General features: G+C 32.7%; 2 protein-coding genes across 3 annotated transcripts; both read right to left on the reverse strand.

Moving 5' to 3' along the window:
• Positions 1-473: 473 nt before the first annotated feature.
• Positions 474-5,009, reverse strand: LOC108327558 (outer envelope pore protein 16-3, chloroplastic/mitochondrial). Of its 2 annotated transcripts, XM_017561249.2 has the most exons (4): positions 4,882-4,955; positions 4,726-4,774; positions 3,948-4,296; positions 474-841 (listed from the first exon to the last, which is right to left on the reverse strand). In XM_017561249.2, exons 3-4 carry the CDS (start codon positions 4,279-4,281, stop codon positions 693-695), a joined length of 483 nt encoding a protein of 160 aa, XP_017416738.2. In that variant the 5' UTR covers positions 4,282-4,296; positions 4,726-4,774; positions 4,882-4,955; the 3' UTR covers positions 474-692. The 2 variants fall into 2 exon arrangements, with proteins under 2 accessions (XP_017416738.2, XP_052728161.1); XM_052872201.1 differs by lacking the exon at positions 4,726-4,774 and having other exon boundaries at positions 4,882-5,009.
• A 3,878-nt stretch (positions 5,010-8,887) lies between these two features.
• Positions 8,888-13,281, reverse strand: LOC108329497 (squamosa promoter-binding-like protein 9). The gene is made up of 3 exons (XM_017563725.2): positions 12,255-13,281; positions 9,934-10,073; positions 8,888-9,799 (listed from the first exon to the last, which is right to left on the reverse strand). Exons 1-3 carry the CDS (start codon positions 12,614-12,616, stop codon positions 9,207-9,209), a joined length of 1,095 nt encoding a protein of 364 aa, XP_017419214.1. The 5' UTR covers positions 12,617-13,281; the 3' UTR covers positions 8,888-9,206.
• Positions 13,282-18,216: the final 4,935 nt, after the last annotated feature.

The following is an 18,216-nucleotide window of genomic DNA, read 5'->3' on the forward strand; positions in this document are numbered from 1 at the left end:
ACATCACCTATTAATAAAGTATTACAAAATATTTTACCTCTTAGCACATTAAAAATATCTTTATTAAATACAAATTCCAGAATATATCATATTCAATCAAATATTTCATAATATATCATTTCTTTCATATTATCCACCATGTATCAAAATTTCATTTCAAACTAATACTAAAAAATAAGTTCAATTTGATTTTAAGAATAATGTTGTCAAAGATTACAAAAACATAATATATTATTCCTAAAAGTTTTGCAGTTACTTTGAATATATTATTTATACATGTTTTATAATTGCTTTTCACGTTATTAACGTTATAGAAATATGGCATTTTCTTACAAAATAAGTGTTTTCGAAGAACTTGAATCCTCTGCTCATAAAGTTTTTTAAAATCCCTCTTAGGTAACACATTTAAAAAACAACTCTTCAACAACATTTGAAATACAAATTCCAAAATATCATCTCCGAATGTCATTGTATTGAGAATCTCAAAATTATCTTCAAGGAAGAATCTCAAAATAGAACATTTATTGGAATTCAACCAGTTCAACATCAGCAACTTACATAAAGAAACAATATGGAAAAAACTGCCAAGTATGAAATTCCAACTCAACAAACAGAGGGGTCTACAAAAGAGTGATCCACTCTTTCCTATTAATTTCAAACGTCTTCGGTCATAAAAGTGCATAAATTAATAATTATTCATCACCACTGGTTCTTTTCTTTGTTGTGTAAGCGGCATACTCTTTCCCCTCGTCATGTTTTAATGTTTGACCACCGAAATCAATATATGCAGATGTGAATGCTAATGCCGATCCAGCAGAGAGTGCAGTTTTGATGCTCCTTCCTACAATAGAAGGAACACAACATAAAACTTGCTACGAAAACAGCAGATTCAGGGTGACTTAATTAGACTACAACATCGGTAATCCTGGTTTCGCAATTAATATAAGATTCAGAAAGGTAACATAAAATACTTCTTGAGAAAGTTATAAAGGAAGGCTGAACTGTTAAACAACAACTTCATGATGAGAAATCATATTTAAGTTAGACCATTATAGCTGACAAGCAAATATGCATAAAGATACAAATCATGGGCTCTTCCATGCACAAAAATTAAAAATGGACAACATGGATCAACTAATAATGAACTGTATAGGCAGGCAAATGGAGAGACTCAAAAGTTTGCCGTATAAGCCAACAGTGATATGACATGAGACTAACATAAGTATGCTTGGGTCTTGGGATGGAGGGTTTTAAAATAAAAGGAAATAGAGGATAAATCATTCATCTCAAGAAAATGTTTTATAATATACGAAACTTTTAGAATTAAAGAAATAAAATAGAAAATTCTCACAAAACCTTCACCAATTATTCTTTATCCGATTTTATACACTACAAAACTTTATTGATTCCAAAATACCACCATCCTTTTCTTTCACTACAAAAACCTTCAGAACAATGGAACCACTAATCCAAGACAAGTAATAAATAAGTCAGAACTTGAAGTAAAGGATTTCCACAATATATTTTAAGACCAATATCAGCCTAATATATCATACTTTCAGTTTGCAGCGGGTGAATGGAGCAGCGACCAACAAAAAAAAGTCATTATACAATTATTAATAACTCCATACAATAGCCAAGAACAAACAATGTGTAGTAGCCAGAACCATCAATCAATAACATTTCCTCGTAAAAATTTCAGGCACATGTTTAGCTAAATAATTCATACAAGTGAGCGAAATACATGTATAAACTAACACAAAATGGAGTGGCTTTACAGCAATGACAGAAGAAACCAGTAGCATAGTATAAAGAAAGACAAATATAAACACAAAAAGCAGCAAAATTAAAATAAAATGAGTTTCTTCGTAAGTTAAAATTAACTCATGCACAAGATGAAAAATAAAAATTTTATAGTCATATGTGAGAACTTTTACAAAGTAGCTTATGCATATACTAAATTTGACTTTTGGATAAACTCATTTTTTCTCCTGGAAACTCTTGTGGAGAAGTTAGTCCAAACAAACTCAAAGCACAGCTTAAAACATATATCAGGAAAAGAAATTAACCACAAAAATTACCATTTTTCAACAATCCTAAACAACAATCCATGGCACACAACACATCTTGAAATAGGCACTTCCATATGTCAGACCTGGTTCTAAGGCAGTGCAGACAAGTCGTCGAAGTGGTGTTGGACACAGCCTCTGAAACCAGATGCAGCCCAGTAACTGGGCACCCCAGTGACGACAAAGTCCGTGACTGGACATGCCAATGAAGACAGCCTGAAACCAGATGCAGTCCAGTCACAGGACATGCCAGTGACAACAAATCCTGTCACTGGACAGGCTAATAAAGACAGGCCCAATTACCAGACACACCAACAATGACAGACCCAATCTCCGTCAGGAACAAACCCTCATTTGGGTTTTTGATTTTTTAAAAAAAAAAAAAAAAAAGATAAATGTTCTCTTTTCCCTTACCTTCACAAGCAACCAGAATAATTCTAAGAATGAACCAAGAGGTGTCAAGCAGTATGGCACATAAGAAAATAAATGTGTAGTAGTGGCCAAGACTCTGGCTGTTACTATCAGTTGCAACCAAAGAATACTACAACTGCCTCATGTGCATCGCACCATTCCTAGCTGGCGAGTAGTCAGTAATTCCCCTCAGACAAATAGTGTTTTTGTCCCCTTTTCTCCCGACTCATGCAACTATCTATTTTTCTCTCGTTCTACTGCCACTCAAGTTCAATTATTTTATTCTATTTCTTTGCTTGCCATACATAACTGACTTTTCACTGCTTCTCCTTAGTTTTACAATTTTTCTTTTACTATTATAAAGGAGTTATTATGCTGTGACCCCGTGTCTACGTTTTTTATATTTTGCAGTGTCTAGTGTCCCAATCCATGCTACATAGGCAAACACAATTAAGCCTTTCCCACGAGGTGGGATTGGCTACACAATATATACCACATGATGCAAAAATGTTCAATCATAAGTTATATCTATAGACACATTATTTACCTCCAGTCCTTAATTGCTTCACCTGTAGCTTTTCCTGGTCTACCTCGGCCTCTAGCCACTAGATTACCCTTCATCAGATCTACTCTCCTTATAGGGCTTCAACATCACCTAAGGAAACATTCTATCATCTTTTCTACAGTAGGTGCTGCTACCCCAAGCTTTTGTCTGGTGCATTCATTCCTAATTCTATCTTGTCCACTAATCTATTGCAACATGTTCAACTTCATAACATTAAGCGTATTCATTTGTCAGTTTTTTCCTGCCTAGCATTCAGTTCCTAATATAACATACGGGTAGAATAAAAAGTTAGCATCAACAAAATATAACATGAGTTATGGCATAGAAACTCTCCTAGATCCAACAGAAATCCATTTTAGGCTCTCTAAACACATCATGCTACAACCAATCAACGAATAATGCACAATTGAATGAAAGCAAAAAACTTGTAGCTTCTTTTTTGGATCAAAAAAAGTGCCCAATATAAGGATTCTTCAGTGACAGTGAAAAGCACAGAGCAACAAAAGACCAAGCTTTCAATGACAACCAAAAATGACACAAGAACAACAAAAGGGTTAAAGAAGAAAGGGTTGGCCATAGATAACCCTTCCATACACATAGAAACACACATACAACCACAGACAGTTTAATTCTCGAAAGCCAAAGAAGAACACATCATAGATTGGCTTCCTAAGCCGGACATCAGAAGTGCAAAAAGCCATCTAGCACAATGACATAACCATGTCAGAAAGCCAAAAAACACATTGCTCAAATATACTAATTTCAGAGTGAAATGGATCAAGTCATTCTGCGTGATTCCAAAATCAATGACAAATCCATAGGTCAATAACAAACATTTTAGAATCCAGATATTAAATATATAAATTCTCAAAGATAAATATTTATTAAGGAAAATGGGCTACCTTTGTAACCCAGAATAGTTGCACCAGCAACAAATCCGCCAACAGCGCCATTGACTAGATCCCTTTTCATCCTATAGTTCTGCAACAACTGCTCTACACCTATGTAGACTCCTCCTATGGCAGCAAAGGTCAAACCATAGTTGCCCATCATCTTGAAAGTCCTCATCAGCCCTGGAAGGGCAACACTTCTCTCAACACGAGGGACATCATACCAGGTGGCAACCACAGTACCCCAGATAGTGCCAGCAACCAAACCAGTTGTTGCACCCTTTATAGTTTTCATGAGTGGTGTATCTTCATCCTCCAAGTACCTACGTTCTGCTGCGTCCACCATGATTTTCTCTACACACTATCAAAAAATTTACACAACTCATTAATCATGTCAAAAGATAAACACAGCATTTCATACTACAACCAATTACCACTAAACAGAAGAGGGAAGACAGTTTTAATCTCTCCTAACAAGAACATTTTGAAGGAAACGTAATCCAAATAAACGAGATTAAGTTTCCAAGTATCATATGCTTTCAGAATACACACACAGAATATATGTCACTGACCATTTTTCCATTGATAAGAAAACAGAATTACAGGAAACAGTGGTGTAATCAACCACCAGCAGAAATACGCCGAACCAATTCTACGGGAAGACAGGTGATAACAAATCCAAGAAAAAGGATTCCAGACCGGAAAATAACATTGGAAACATCCGCAACAGAGAAAGATGCAAAATAATTATTAACAATCATAAAAAATGAGTACGAAGAATCACACATACATTCAGATCGAGGACGTGCGCTACTTAGAAAGGAAATCAGATTGAAACCCTAAACAGATGTGTGAAGAAGGTATGAATGGAGTAAGAGAAGAGAAATTGGGGCACAGATGCGATATTGATGAAGAGAAAAAGAAGGAGTTAGCGGTGAGAAGTTACCTCCAAGAAATTGAGAAGCGAGAAGATGGGTACTGGTCACTGTAAACTGGAAACACCCTCGACGGCAATATTACATCAGGATTTTCTTTATCATATTTTCAATTTCTTTTTATTTGCTTTAATTTTTGTGCAGCACTGTATTATTTTAAAATATAATCAAGTTATTGTCGATCTCAATAAAAATGCATGGTCATCGAAGCACAATCTTGCAAATAAAAAATAATAATAAAAAAGAAAAATGTAATAGTTATTAAATAAAATTAATTTAAATTTAATAATACGTGGAAAAAAAATATAAGTTTTGTAACTATTTTTTTTGTTAGCTCTTTAACTTGTTTTTTTTAATAAGGTATTTTTGTCTGATTTTCTTCACCAAAATTTACCGAATGCAATCAGAAATGCAATGTGGAGAATGGTGCTTCTAAAGTGTTACAGACACAATTGAATAAAAATAAAAGTTTTATTTAGAAGTGTTACAGGAAAGACAAATGATTTTACCTTTCAATTTCAAGTACATAAGTATCTTGTTCCCTTCCTATACATCTGAATCAGTCACATTTTGATGCAGAACACTAAGCATAAACTCTTATAACAATATTAAGATATTATTTTTAATTCAAAGTTTCAGAATAATAAATTTAATTCACCTTAATAATGAAATTTAAATTTAACTTAATATATCTCAAGTTTTAAATCTATCTTTGATTTATTTGGATTAGATTAGATTAATTAGATCTCAAGTTTTTAAAACTACAGTGCTAAAATTTGTAATTTTGAAACATTTTTTAATAATTTTAAAATATTTTTTTGAAAACTAGACTGTATAATTATTATAAGAAAAATTATAAAAATTTCGAGCAACTGTCCAAGACTCTCTCCACAAAGGATCGTTACCCTTCCATCCTTTGAGCACAAGTATGTAGTTAAAGGTTCTGTATAGATCATGCAGAGCTGCCACTATTTATCCAAAAAAAGTATACGATAAATATATAAATATATAGTTTAGAGAATGAGAAAAAAAAAAATAATGTTTAAAGTCTTGTATAGATTAAAGATAAAACCAAATTATAATATATAAATGGACGAAAACAGAACCTATGTCTAAATAATTTACTGTTAATGCTTCCTGCATTCCATATTTTTAAACTGCACTCTAATAATATTAGAAAAAGATATTCTGGATATTTTTTTCCAAAAGGTGTATCATGAGTCTGGAAAGTTATTTTGAAAAATCTTATTTTGAAAATTTTATTCCAACACACATTTCATATGTTTAAAAATTATGTTCTGAAAATTTTATTTCGGAAATATTGTTTTAAAAATTTCGAAAAGCTGGTTCTGGGAAGTTTCCAGGGTGCAGGAAGTAAAATCCATTATTTAGTAATGAAAGAAAAAAATGGAATAAAGTTGATTACAGAAGGTCAACATATGATGTACCGCAACCACCAAAGCATCACGACACTCAACAACCAACGTCAACACGTGCTAAACTCCACTCCACCTGGTTCAACATAAACTATATAGGGGAATATGAAGTTCTCAAAACACGAAAAGGCCATTTATCATGTCTTCAATCATATTCGTAATTCTCATAAATGTAAAATATTCACTTTAAAAAATCATAAGTTATCCTATCTGGGTAAGTACAAACAATTTATATAATACTCTACATAACATAGTAACGAACAAAATGTATAAAGAAAAACAAAGAAAAAACTATTACAATTAATTTAGGTAAAAAATATCTATTAATATTCCCTCAAGTTGGATGGTGAATACATATCTAACTTGGTAAAAAGATTGTCAAGAGACATAGGGGTTTAGTAAAGGTGTCAACAAGTTTGACAGCAGAAGAAAGTGGTAAAAGACATATTAAACCTTGTTGTATTTTCTCTCTAAGTGAACAGATGATCTTAACGTTCTTGGTACATTCATGGAACACTAGATTATGAGCTAGATAAGGTCATGAAGAAGATAAATAGCCATTGTATTTCACAATTAAGGATGGTCAAAGCTCTATACTCAACTTTAGAGGAAGAATAGGAAATGGTAGTTTGCTTCTTTGATTTCTAGGAGATCAAAGAAGAGTCAAGAAAAACATGGACTCAATGATAGAGCATTAGGTATCCAAGTAACAAGCTATATCAAAATCAGTAAGATCAATAATGATTCTTGATTTTTATTGTCTTTTCTTCATGTGATCATCTTTATACAAGCTTCTTTGAAAAAGATCTTTTACTTAGAAAATTGACTTTAACATACATAGGTGTATAACTTTTTGGTACCAGGTCAGATGCTATGTTGTTTTTCTAGAGGCAATTATGTTGTTGTATGGATACGTCAAACAGAAGACATTGAGAAAACATTCTCAGAATATCTTCCTATCTCTTAACATTCTTCTAAATCAATGTAGAACTTTTGAATAAAGTTTTGTCCTTTATAATTTGCATAGATAAAAAACAACACAATAGATAAGAAAGTATTATTCGTACATGCGTTTAAGTGTTAGACCTTTAACAAAAGGGTGGTAGATAGGGTGATATGCCCCTGTCTACTGGCTTGTTTGAGGTCACAAAGAGATTTGCGCAACTTACAACCTTAACATATTAAAGACTTTAGTAATCTCGAGTAAAGGATCAATCAACATAATATGAGATCTCACTGAGGCAAATTGGTCATTGAGCGTTTTAAGAAAAGGAATAATCTTGTTTTTTATAATTCTTGGTGGAACAAGAAAATGTAATGTCACACTTACACAGTGAAAAACAAGACGAAAACTATCAATTTCTTCCCAAATGATGTGCAACTCAATGTGAAATTCAGTAATGAAAAGTGGACTTAGGTGTAATTTGTAGAGTTCTTGTAAAGCAGTGACTCGAAAAATGTCTCCATGATGAAAGTAGTGATAAAGATCTTGCCACATCTCCGAAGCCATGGATTTCGATCAAGATTTTGCCATATCTAGATTTCGATCTAGATAATATATTTAAGAATCGATTCATGGATCGATCGTTAAAGTCATGAGAGAACTATTGTATTACATCAATACAAATACTCATGAAAAGAGTTATGCAATAGTGGTTCAAGTAGGTTCCATGATGAATTTTAGCTTGTTTTTGAATTTGAGCGCAAGCTTCATTCCCCGAGGCTAAGCATGATTTTTTGCCATCTAACACAAAAGAGACAAGAACAAGGGCAAGATTCTTATTGGAATGAAGGAAGAAAGGATTGGAAGGATTGGTATAGGGTTAAGAAACCATAACAAAAAGGGAGAATCAAGAATTTGAACCATGAGATACCATCTTATTTCTAAGAAATATAAAATATTCATTGTATTGAAAAATCAAGTTCTTCTAATTGAGTGTGTACAAACAGAGTTTATATAATACTCTACATAACAGAAACGAAACAATGAACAGAATGTATAACAGAAAAAAAAAGAGAAAACTGTTACAACCATACCCAGGAAAAAAATATCTACTAATAATTATCACGTTTATGAAATTTCCATAATCTTGGTTTTTCATGTAGGTCGTTGCAGGGGATAGCATATTTAATAAGGGCACAGGACCAAATTAGTATGAAGGCCACGGTAGTGCAGCTCTCAAGGTTATGCCAATGAATCCCGATGATTTAGGATTTGATTTCACAGCTTAGGTTGAATTCGAATTTTCAATTTTATCTTTGCTGAACGGAGCATTATTGTGTTTCAGCGGGTGCTTCTTCTAGTTGATTAGCAACGGAACAAGGGGAAAATAAATTAAGAACATAGGCAATGAAAACCATACCTTCTTTTATTTCAGACTTTGTTTAAAAACAAATATGACAACGAACGCAGTTTACAAATTGACTTCAACGGAAAATCAAACATGAAACTTAGTTTTACTTTTTGAAATGAACGCTGGGACCTCCCAGTTGAAAATCACATGCCTTGTTATCTAAGTCATTCAACTCAACACACTGCAAAACATTCTCAGGTGACCAATGTGTGCAACACTGTTCAAAATAGTCAAAAGATAATATCAAATAGCTTTTAGTAGGGGTAGCAAATAACAAAGAGATTGTCCTCCCCAATCACAAATACTTCAGAGGAGACAGCAATGGCAGATGACACCATACCTATGCTGCCAAAACAGTAACAAAACACACTCTCAGGTGATTCATTTGGAACCTGAAAGTACCACAAAAGAAGCAAGGCCACCCACGCCTTGATTATCAGTTTAAACAAACCAAAACAAGCAAATGATATCAGTCTGGTAAGTAACCAGGTAGGCACAGGTTTGTGCTATTTGTTATTACAAGCCACAACAACAACAAAAGTGCATTTAAAGTGACCAATGAGCAGATTCATATTCCCTGGACTGTTCTAGATCCATGAAATGCCTCCTTCCCTGTTGAGACAGATCTAACTCACCATGGAGCTGGCCATTCAGAGGCTGTGAAATATGACCCAGACCTAGATCAGGGACAACCTCAGGCGAACAGTTACCAGAATCAATGCCCTTGAAACACCACGAGGTATTTGGAAGTTCATGGAGTGATGCACCATGAGATGAAGCAGTAAGTTGTGTCATGGGTGTCCCGTTGAAATTTATCATATTATTCAACCCAAGACTTGGTGCTGTGTTTCTAGAACCCCATGTTTGACTTGACAGAAGAGAGAGAGCACAGCTCGAGTCAGTGACACCTGTGTAACTTTCCCCTGGAGGATGACCGGGACCGGCAAAGCTTGTCCCACCAACCGAACCCTGCAAGAAAATGTCAGATGGTGTCTCTGAGTTGCCGTGCCAGCTAAGTGTGGAGGTTTGACTTCCAGGAGCTAGCTCGGATGATCTAGGAGTTGGAAGTGAATTTCTCAGACTAAGCTTAGGATATGAAGTCAATTCCATCAGAAAGTTGCCCCCTCTGCCACTATTATCTGTCAAAAAAGGTGCCAAACATTAGAATGTGTTTTATATATAATGCCAAGAATGGCACAAGCTGAAACTACACGTCCTTCCCTATAGAAAATTTGAGAGGCATGAAACTGATGTTTTACTGATAGTTTCTAACCAAAAGCAGATGAAGAAAGCCTGGCATAGCGAGAGGTTAAGAGAGAGCTGGGTGGGGGCTTTCTCCGACGTTCATTATGGCCAGCCAGTCGCCTGCGGCAACTTCTTTTTCCTTGATCAAACTCAGGAAGCTGGTGAAATCTGAGCAAGGCTATGAAACATGATATTAGTTTTTATAGCTATAACTTATAAATTATTCCAATTTAAGTCAAAGATAGATGAATAAGTGCAGCCATGCTAACATGACAAGACTATTGTTTCCTAGCATGACATGCTATCGTGTTGTCGCCACACGTATTGTTGCCACAAGACGAAATTTCTAACAGACTATACAGTCATAATTGAAAATAGTAAAGAGCACAAGCAATATAATATGTATAAACAATAGAAGAACGGTGTTTTTCCATTAGATGTAGCAATCTCGTTCACATTTTGAAATGACGCACATCATGTGAGCATGTCTTGCACTGAATGAGATAGCATATTAGCAGAGTATAAGACGTTACTTGACACCTGCTTTACAAAGACAATCCTTAAACATTGCTCAGATAACATCATGTGGTTCCATGATACAGAGAATTCAGCTTTAACATATTCGTAAAATAAAACTATGGACAATACCAATAACGCTCTTTCTCTTCTTTATTAGCAAAAGGGGAAGCAGTAAGAGAAGTTAAAAATCTTAAATATAGGGAATAAACCACAATATAGATCTTCCTATAGCCCCATTTGAAATGCCTTAAGTCAGGTTGGATGCTAGAAAAATCCATATTCAAAAATATATTTGCATTATCACTGATATTAACACGTATTTTATCTAAGCATAGAGTATTATTTTCGTATTTTCTGATTATTCTCACTATGAAAAATAGCTTGCTTCTCCACTAGAAATTCTACAGATCAAAAGTATGACCTATGACCTAGAAAAGCCTCTTGAAACACTGAAGAACCGTGAGACCAAAAAAGACAAAAATTACACTTGGAGCATATACCCAAAGGCTATCCCTGCTCCAAAAAACATACTGCAAAGGAAAACCACGTTCATTGACTAATGTGATGCAGCCAATGAATGGCAGATGTAACAAAAACAGTCTGCATAGCTAGAATCATAAAACATGATAGAAAGAAAATAGGCAGGCACATAAGCAAGGCGTGTGGTTCGGATTTCACACTCATTCTCAATAAAGAGATAATAAGTCAATAACTACAGAGAATTAGACAACCTATCAAGCTATACATGAGTCTCGGAGGCAATACATGAACAATTAGACAATGTATCAAGCTTATGTCATATAAAATCTCATTATCTACTACCAGGACCCACTTTATGGATGGCCAGACAATGGAAGGTTGTGGCCACTTTCATAGTCCAATTAGCGGAAAACTATCATTATGATAATAATGCAAGCCTTAACCAACAACCCAAGCTTCACTAAGATAAAAAGGGATTGCTCTTGTAGCACAAATAACAAATTATAAAACACTTGATTCATAACACTACTGAAATACCTGGATTAATCTTTTCACGGATACGGACCTATAAAGTTTGCCCATGTTTGGTAATATATTATATTTGAGAAACAATAGGTTTTTTCAAAGGCTCTCTCAGTAATCTATAAATAGAAAAAACAATCATTATTTCCCCAAAACATGAAATCCAATCACTAAACAGTAATCACAAATTATAACAGCACATGAATACAGAATAGAGGGCCCATACCCCAACCCCACAAGGCTAGAGGTAGAACAGCAGAGTAGTGTAGTGTATTGTGATTTTCAGACTACAAGTTGCACACCCACTTCAAACCTTTTCCGTACAAACCGAGTTATTATTTTTAATACCAAACACACCTGGGGTGCAAGAATCAATTCGCTGAAAAGGAAAACAATATTTCACACGCGTTATCAGACAGCCGTTCAGATAAGCACTTTAAAGCTAGGCTAGAGGAAAAAGCAAAGTACACCGTGCATAATCAACCAAATCATAACTGAACAAAACATCTCCAGAACGGACACAAAGAATCACACCAAAACTTGATCAAAAGCAAGACCACGATTAAGGAACTAAACCAACAACACCAAATAAATAACAAGCCTATAATTGCAACGACAAAACAGGATAACATATCTCACCTACAAACCTACACCACAGGCACCCGAAACCTTAGAATAACGGACAATTTTTTTAATAAAATAAACAACACCCTACCCTACTTTAACTTACCTCACCTATTATAGTAAAATAATAAAAGAGCACAAGAAGAAGAAAAGGAAAGAATTTTTTTTGTTTCAGGTAATAACAACAATGAAAGATGGGTTGACCTGCTACACTGTTGACAAAACCTTTGTTGAAGGCCAGCAACAATGACTGTAGGGGATTTAGAGTGCATGCCACAGACCTTGTGCCTAGAATAGTAAGCTTTAGCATCACTCAGATCTACCATACACCCTTCAACTTGACACCTTGGAGGCTGAGCTGGTTGAACAGACCCACCTCTTCCTTTCCTTGAAGAAGAGGAAGAGGAAGAGGAAGAAGAAGTAACACCAGCAGCAGCAGCAGCAGAAGTAAGAGAAGTGGCTGGTGTAGCCAGACCCACATCCTCAAAATAGATTTTTTGGCCGAATTTCAAACCGTTGAGGGACTCAGAAGAGGAGAGTTTTGTGGCAGCAGCGTCTGAACCCATTGTTGGTGATGAGAGGTGTGGTGGCAGGCTAAAGTGTATTGTTATTGATGTTATTATTCATTGTGGTCTGTTTGACAAGAATAAGAGAGAAGAGAGAGAGAGAGAAGGAGGGAGAGAGAAAGAGAGATAGGGGTTGGTTGTGAAGTTGTGAATGTGAAAGTATTGTGTTTGATTCAAAGGAGTGGTAGTGGGAGAGTAAAGTGGAAGACAAAAGAGGAGGTGGAAGGGTAGGGGGGAAAAGGAGAGAGTTGACGCTGGGCCATAGTGGCAGTGGGCAGTGGCAGCGTGTGGTACACTGAGAAGAGAGAAGGAGTGAGTGTAGTCAGAGAACCAAACACACCCTTGTCTGTCCAAAACCAAAAATAATGGAGGTAAAGCGCCAGCTACGAGAGACAGATTGTACCCTCTTTCGTTTTTCTCCTTTTTCTTCCCTTCCCTTCTCAACTCAACAATTCAATTTCCCTCACTGCCTCCACATCCAAATCCAACGTTTCAAGTTTTAACCATTCCTGGCCCTAACAAGTGTAACTGTCGTTTTGTGCAACTTTTTCTGTCCCTGTCACATACTCGCTATGCTAGCTGGTTCTACATACGAAAGGGATGTATCCATCCACCCAAATTTTACAATAAAACAAACACATCTCTCTACCCATCCCTTCCTAAAATTCAAACACACATACCTTCACATTCACATATTAATTTCAGAATCAACATATACATACATACCCATACTTTCAGAATCAAAACTACTACCACCACCAACAACAATAATAATAATAATAATTAACCCTAACCTCGCAATTCTTACCCTCTTCCCAGCTACTACACTAGCGTTTTCATAGAGGATCTCCTCCATTTTCCTCGCCCTGGAGAGTCTTTCCCTTTCGCACCTATTTTCTGTAGCACAAGAAAGTAAAGGAAAATATCAAAATTGTAGTGTAACGTTTAGTATGCTTAAATGTCATTCAACGTTCTATTACATTGGTTTTGGAAGTACTGTACAATGCAAGTCAGCGTTAATGGGTTGTTTAAGTAACGCCAAAGCGCCTCACTATAAATAATATCAAACAGTTCCGTATCCCACAAAATGTATATTTTAAACTTGATTTGTGTACTTAGAAACTTTTTATTTGTTAGATTTGGGTTTCAATTCTTATGAATATCCTACTATTTAGTTTTAGTTCTTAAAGTATTGTTCGGTTTGTGTCTTTCAAAAGTGAATTATCTGTCTCTTAACCAGTGATTTTGTTAATAGTAAGTTAGCAATTATAATCTGTGTCATCATTCTCTTTCTCACACGTACCCTCACAACCATCACGTCAACGAGTCCTAATCAATAAGAAAAATAATAAAAAGGAAAATTAAACATAAAATTTTTCAAATAAATAAGTACATAAAGATATTCTATATCTTTTTATTTTCTCTTCATTCCTTTAAAACTAAATTCAATAAAAAAAGTATAAAGTAAATTAAATAAAAATGTTGTACCTTCTTTCTTTTCTTTTCTTTTTTTCTCATTCAATTTTCATGAAAAAATTTCGTTTCCCTTTTTTTAGGTTAGGGAAATTGTTAAGGATTGGGAGAAAGAAAGGGAATATAACAAATGAGACGAGGAGAGTACGGCAGAAAAATGAATCCGTATCTAAGTGAGATTAAGAACATAATTTCAAATATAATCAATTATTAAATAATGAATCCGTACAGTTCAAAACATAAAATATAAATATAATGAATACTTTTTTTATTAAACTTTAAAAATATATTATTTTTAATGCATATTTTAAAATTGTAAAACTAAATACATGATATATAATATGAATACCTGTTTTTTATCACTCAACTTAAATCAATATAAGGATTTAGTTTTGTTGATTTAAAAATGGGTGGGTTATTATAAAAATATATATATTCAACTCTTATCAATTAACGTAAAACTATTCCAAGTTAACTTAAATATAAATATGTCATTTTATTAAATGCCTGTCATAATAACTTTATCCTTTTAATAACTCTAACCAATAAAAAGTTCAATGGAAAATACAAAATAAAAAAAAAAAACCTTTAAACTATTTCAAATTATACCCTTTTTTGTTTTGTATTACATTTGACTTTCCTTTTTTTATATCTTTTAATTCACCATCTTTTATCTCTTAATTTATCATTTTTTTTATCTCCGTCTCTAAATTAAATTTGTTTTTTTTAAATATTAATATTAGAATGAATTATATATAAGTTTAAAGCTATTTTTATAATAGAAAAAGTTATTACTACTTCGATAAAAAAAAATTAGTGATCCATTTCTCAATCATTATCCGTATACTACATTCCTTCTTTTAATTACCACTCAAAATCAAATCAATGTAATTCCAAATCAAAACAAATGATAAAATCATCAATAAAATAATTCAATTTTATATTCACATCTTAAATCAATTTAATTTCAAACCAATTTTCATAATATAAAATTTCAAAGAATAGTTCATTAAATCACACAAAACATGATAATTTAAAATACAAGATGTTACTTGAGCAAGCAGTGCAATCCTTGGCACAATAGAAATGTTTCACTCTCCTTTTTACTTATATGTACTATTAGTGTTTCAACGTCCCTTTTAGCATTTAATGGACTAAACACTCTAAAAAGAGACAAAATTTGTCTTCACATCTTTCTCACACAAACAACAAAATGTAGCTTGAATGATAAATTACATTGCTTGAGGGATCCACTCAATTAATGATTGAGTGATGATACTCTATCACAGCATTAAATATAATATCATATTTAATTACTACAACCTAGAATGTTTTATATAATCATACTAGTATACTACAATAAGAGGTTTATATTAATCTTGTACACAATCCCATAAATTATCCTTTAACCTATATATTTTTAGATACAATAAATAATATATACAATAATAATTCTTATCATTAACATTTAAATATATTCATAGGTATCTAACCTATTTCTTTCTAGAATATCTATGAAACACTTTCCCAATATCAAAATCACGTTAACTTATAAGTTTATGTTAATTTCTCTTTATGTTTTATTGTGTTTTAAGAAATTATATTATAACACCTGAAAAGTGAAGAAAGTTTTAACTTATTTTTAGGAGACTTGATATTCAAAAACCAAACATTATCATGGGATTAACGATAAGATTTATGTTTGTGTTTTGGGCGTATGGGTTGAATATATATACTTAAAACAATCTTTTTTATTTTTTAGTTTCTTTTCTTTTTATTTGGATATTCGGATTGGATATATTGGCTAAAAATATTTCATTTTACTTGTATTTATAGATTTTTTTTATAGGTTTTTAATTAAGATTAGGCTAATGACAATCTAATTTTGTTAAATCTAATTATTAACTTGTTTAGGTTAGATAAATAATTAACTGATTCTCATAGACGATCAATTTTTTCCAGCTCAAACAATCGATTTAAGAAACTTCGACTGGTACGTACATATATCATACAGTTTGCAAACCAAAATAGTTAAAATCTCTTTAGAAAATCTAGATTTAATTATTTAAGAATGAATTTTAAATTTAAGTTAATTTTATAAAATCAAACACATCACCATGATTTTAAACTATAATAAAGATTAAACTATAAAGTTAAAATATTTCTGTAGAATCTGAATTAAGTCTTTAAAAATAAATTTTAAATTTAATTAAAATTTATAAAATTAACTAGATTAAAATTATATATCTAGTGGAGACGAGATAACGTGACTGACCAGGCGGATAAAACCTGTTGCCTCCTGGATTAAAATGTATCACTCACTACTGTTAGACACCTTCCCTACAATTCAACTCACACCAAATTATTTCATCAACCAACCTGAAAGTCAGTTTCGAATGATACGAAGAAACCTAATTATTTAAATAGTATTAAAAAAAACTGAAAGTATATACAATACGACGTATGTACTGACGATTTAAATAATATAAAAAAGGCATGGAAAAGTAGTAATATATATTGAATGAGTTGCATGTAGGTGGGTGTACGTAAGAAAAATTGTATGAGTAGATGAGTACCCTATTCAGCAGTCGATGGTAAAAGTGAGACATGAATGCAGCCATGAAATAGGTCCTATAATATATATATATATATATATATATATATCCGCAATACAATAATCAATAGGGAAGCAACATAAGATGCCAAAGTGGTTAAGGATGATGAATCGTGGCAGATTATGAAACCAGCCACATTTTCTGATAAAAAGGCTTTTTCTGCAATTTCTATCTACCATCGTATAGACAAGATCTGAGTCTGCACAGCATCTTATTAATAACGACGCAACATCAACTAAAACTACTCTTACTTCCATCACTCTTATAATTTACCCCACTGCTAAAAATACACTATAACTCTTACCAACTTTAATAACTCCTCATCGTACACTGGGCCTGTGTCAATTCTTTCTATCACGTGTTTAAATCAATTCCACTTAATCCTTACCACTGCTGCACATCATGTGTATTATAAACTAATTTTATTTTGAGACAGATCAAACAAATTCAAATTAGTAAAAAGAAATATTAGTGTTAAGTTATTAGAATGAAAAAATTAATTACGAAAATTTCCAACTTTGGTGTGTAAGTTTCAGGTGACTTATAGTGCACAATAAGAAATGGACTCACAATACCATAATGTGAGTATTTCTTTTTTTCATCCTTTGTCTAGATGCATTTATTTCATCGGCACACCTTCTCACCCCTTAAAAGCATATCATATATATACAAAGTAACTTTACAACAACCCTATACATCATCGTCCAAATTAAGTTAATTTTACGTGCTGTTTACATTTTAAAAAAATAAAAAGTTGTTTCTTTAATATACGTATATGTGATAAACTAATATACGCAAACTTATAATAATATTTTTTTCATGATTAATTAATATATATTTTTCTTTTCATGTCTTGGTTTCGATTTCAAGTTCGTGGATGTCAAAAAATAGAAGAAAAAGACGTATTTAAATTATATTGGTTATTTTTTTTAGTATAGAATTTAAGTGATTGAATGTTTCAAGTTTTATCATAAGTGTGTTAATGTTCTGATTTTAAGTTTGTTGAGTAATATCGTTAGAGTCAATCAGTTGGTATTATTTATTTTAGAGTATTGTTTGTTACGTTTTTATCCTTAAAATAAGTCTAGAAGAATTGAAGAAAAAAAAAATTAAACTGTTATTAGACCTCGATTCTTTTAAACCTTAACTCTAAACAACATCAGAATATTGAATATGATAATAATACTAACTTTTGTATTTTTCTTGTTATTTTTCTCTTTTAGTAATAGTCATATGCGAATTCTTCCTCATTCCTTATAAGTCAATTATATATATTATAAGTGTAAATATTAAATAAATTTGAATATAAATTTTGACAGTATAAAATGATTTAATTTTTCTCAAAGACTGATATAAATATAAGTTTTTGTGTTATAGTTTTAAAATACATTTTTATTTAAATTTTTTAGATTTTGCATAATCAAGAGAGGAGAAGAAAAACCTAGTTGCTACCTTTTGAACATGTGCAAGCAATTTATTCCTGGTCCAAAATTCCTGACTTTTGAACTTTCT

The sequence above is a fragment of the Vigna angularis genome, chromosome 2 (genome assembly GCF_016808095.1).
Source record: "Vigna angularis cultivar LongXiaoDou No.4 chromosome 2, ASM1680809v1, whole genome shotgun sequence".
Classification (NCBI taxonomy): Eukaryota; Viridiplantae; Streptophyta; class Magnoliopsida; order Fabales; family Fabaceae; genus Vigna; species Vigna angularis.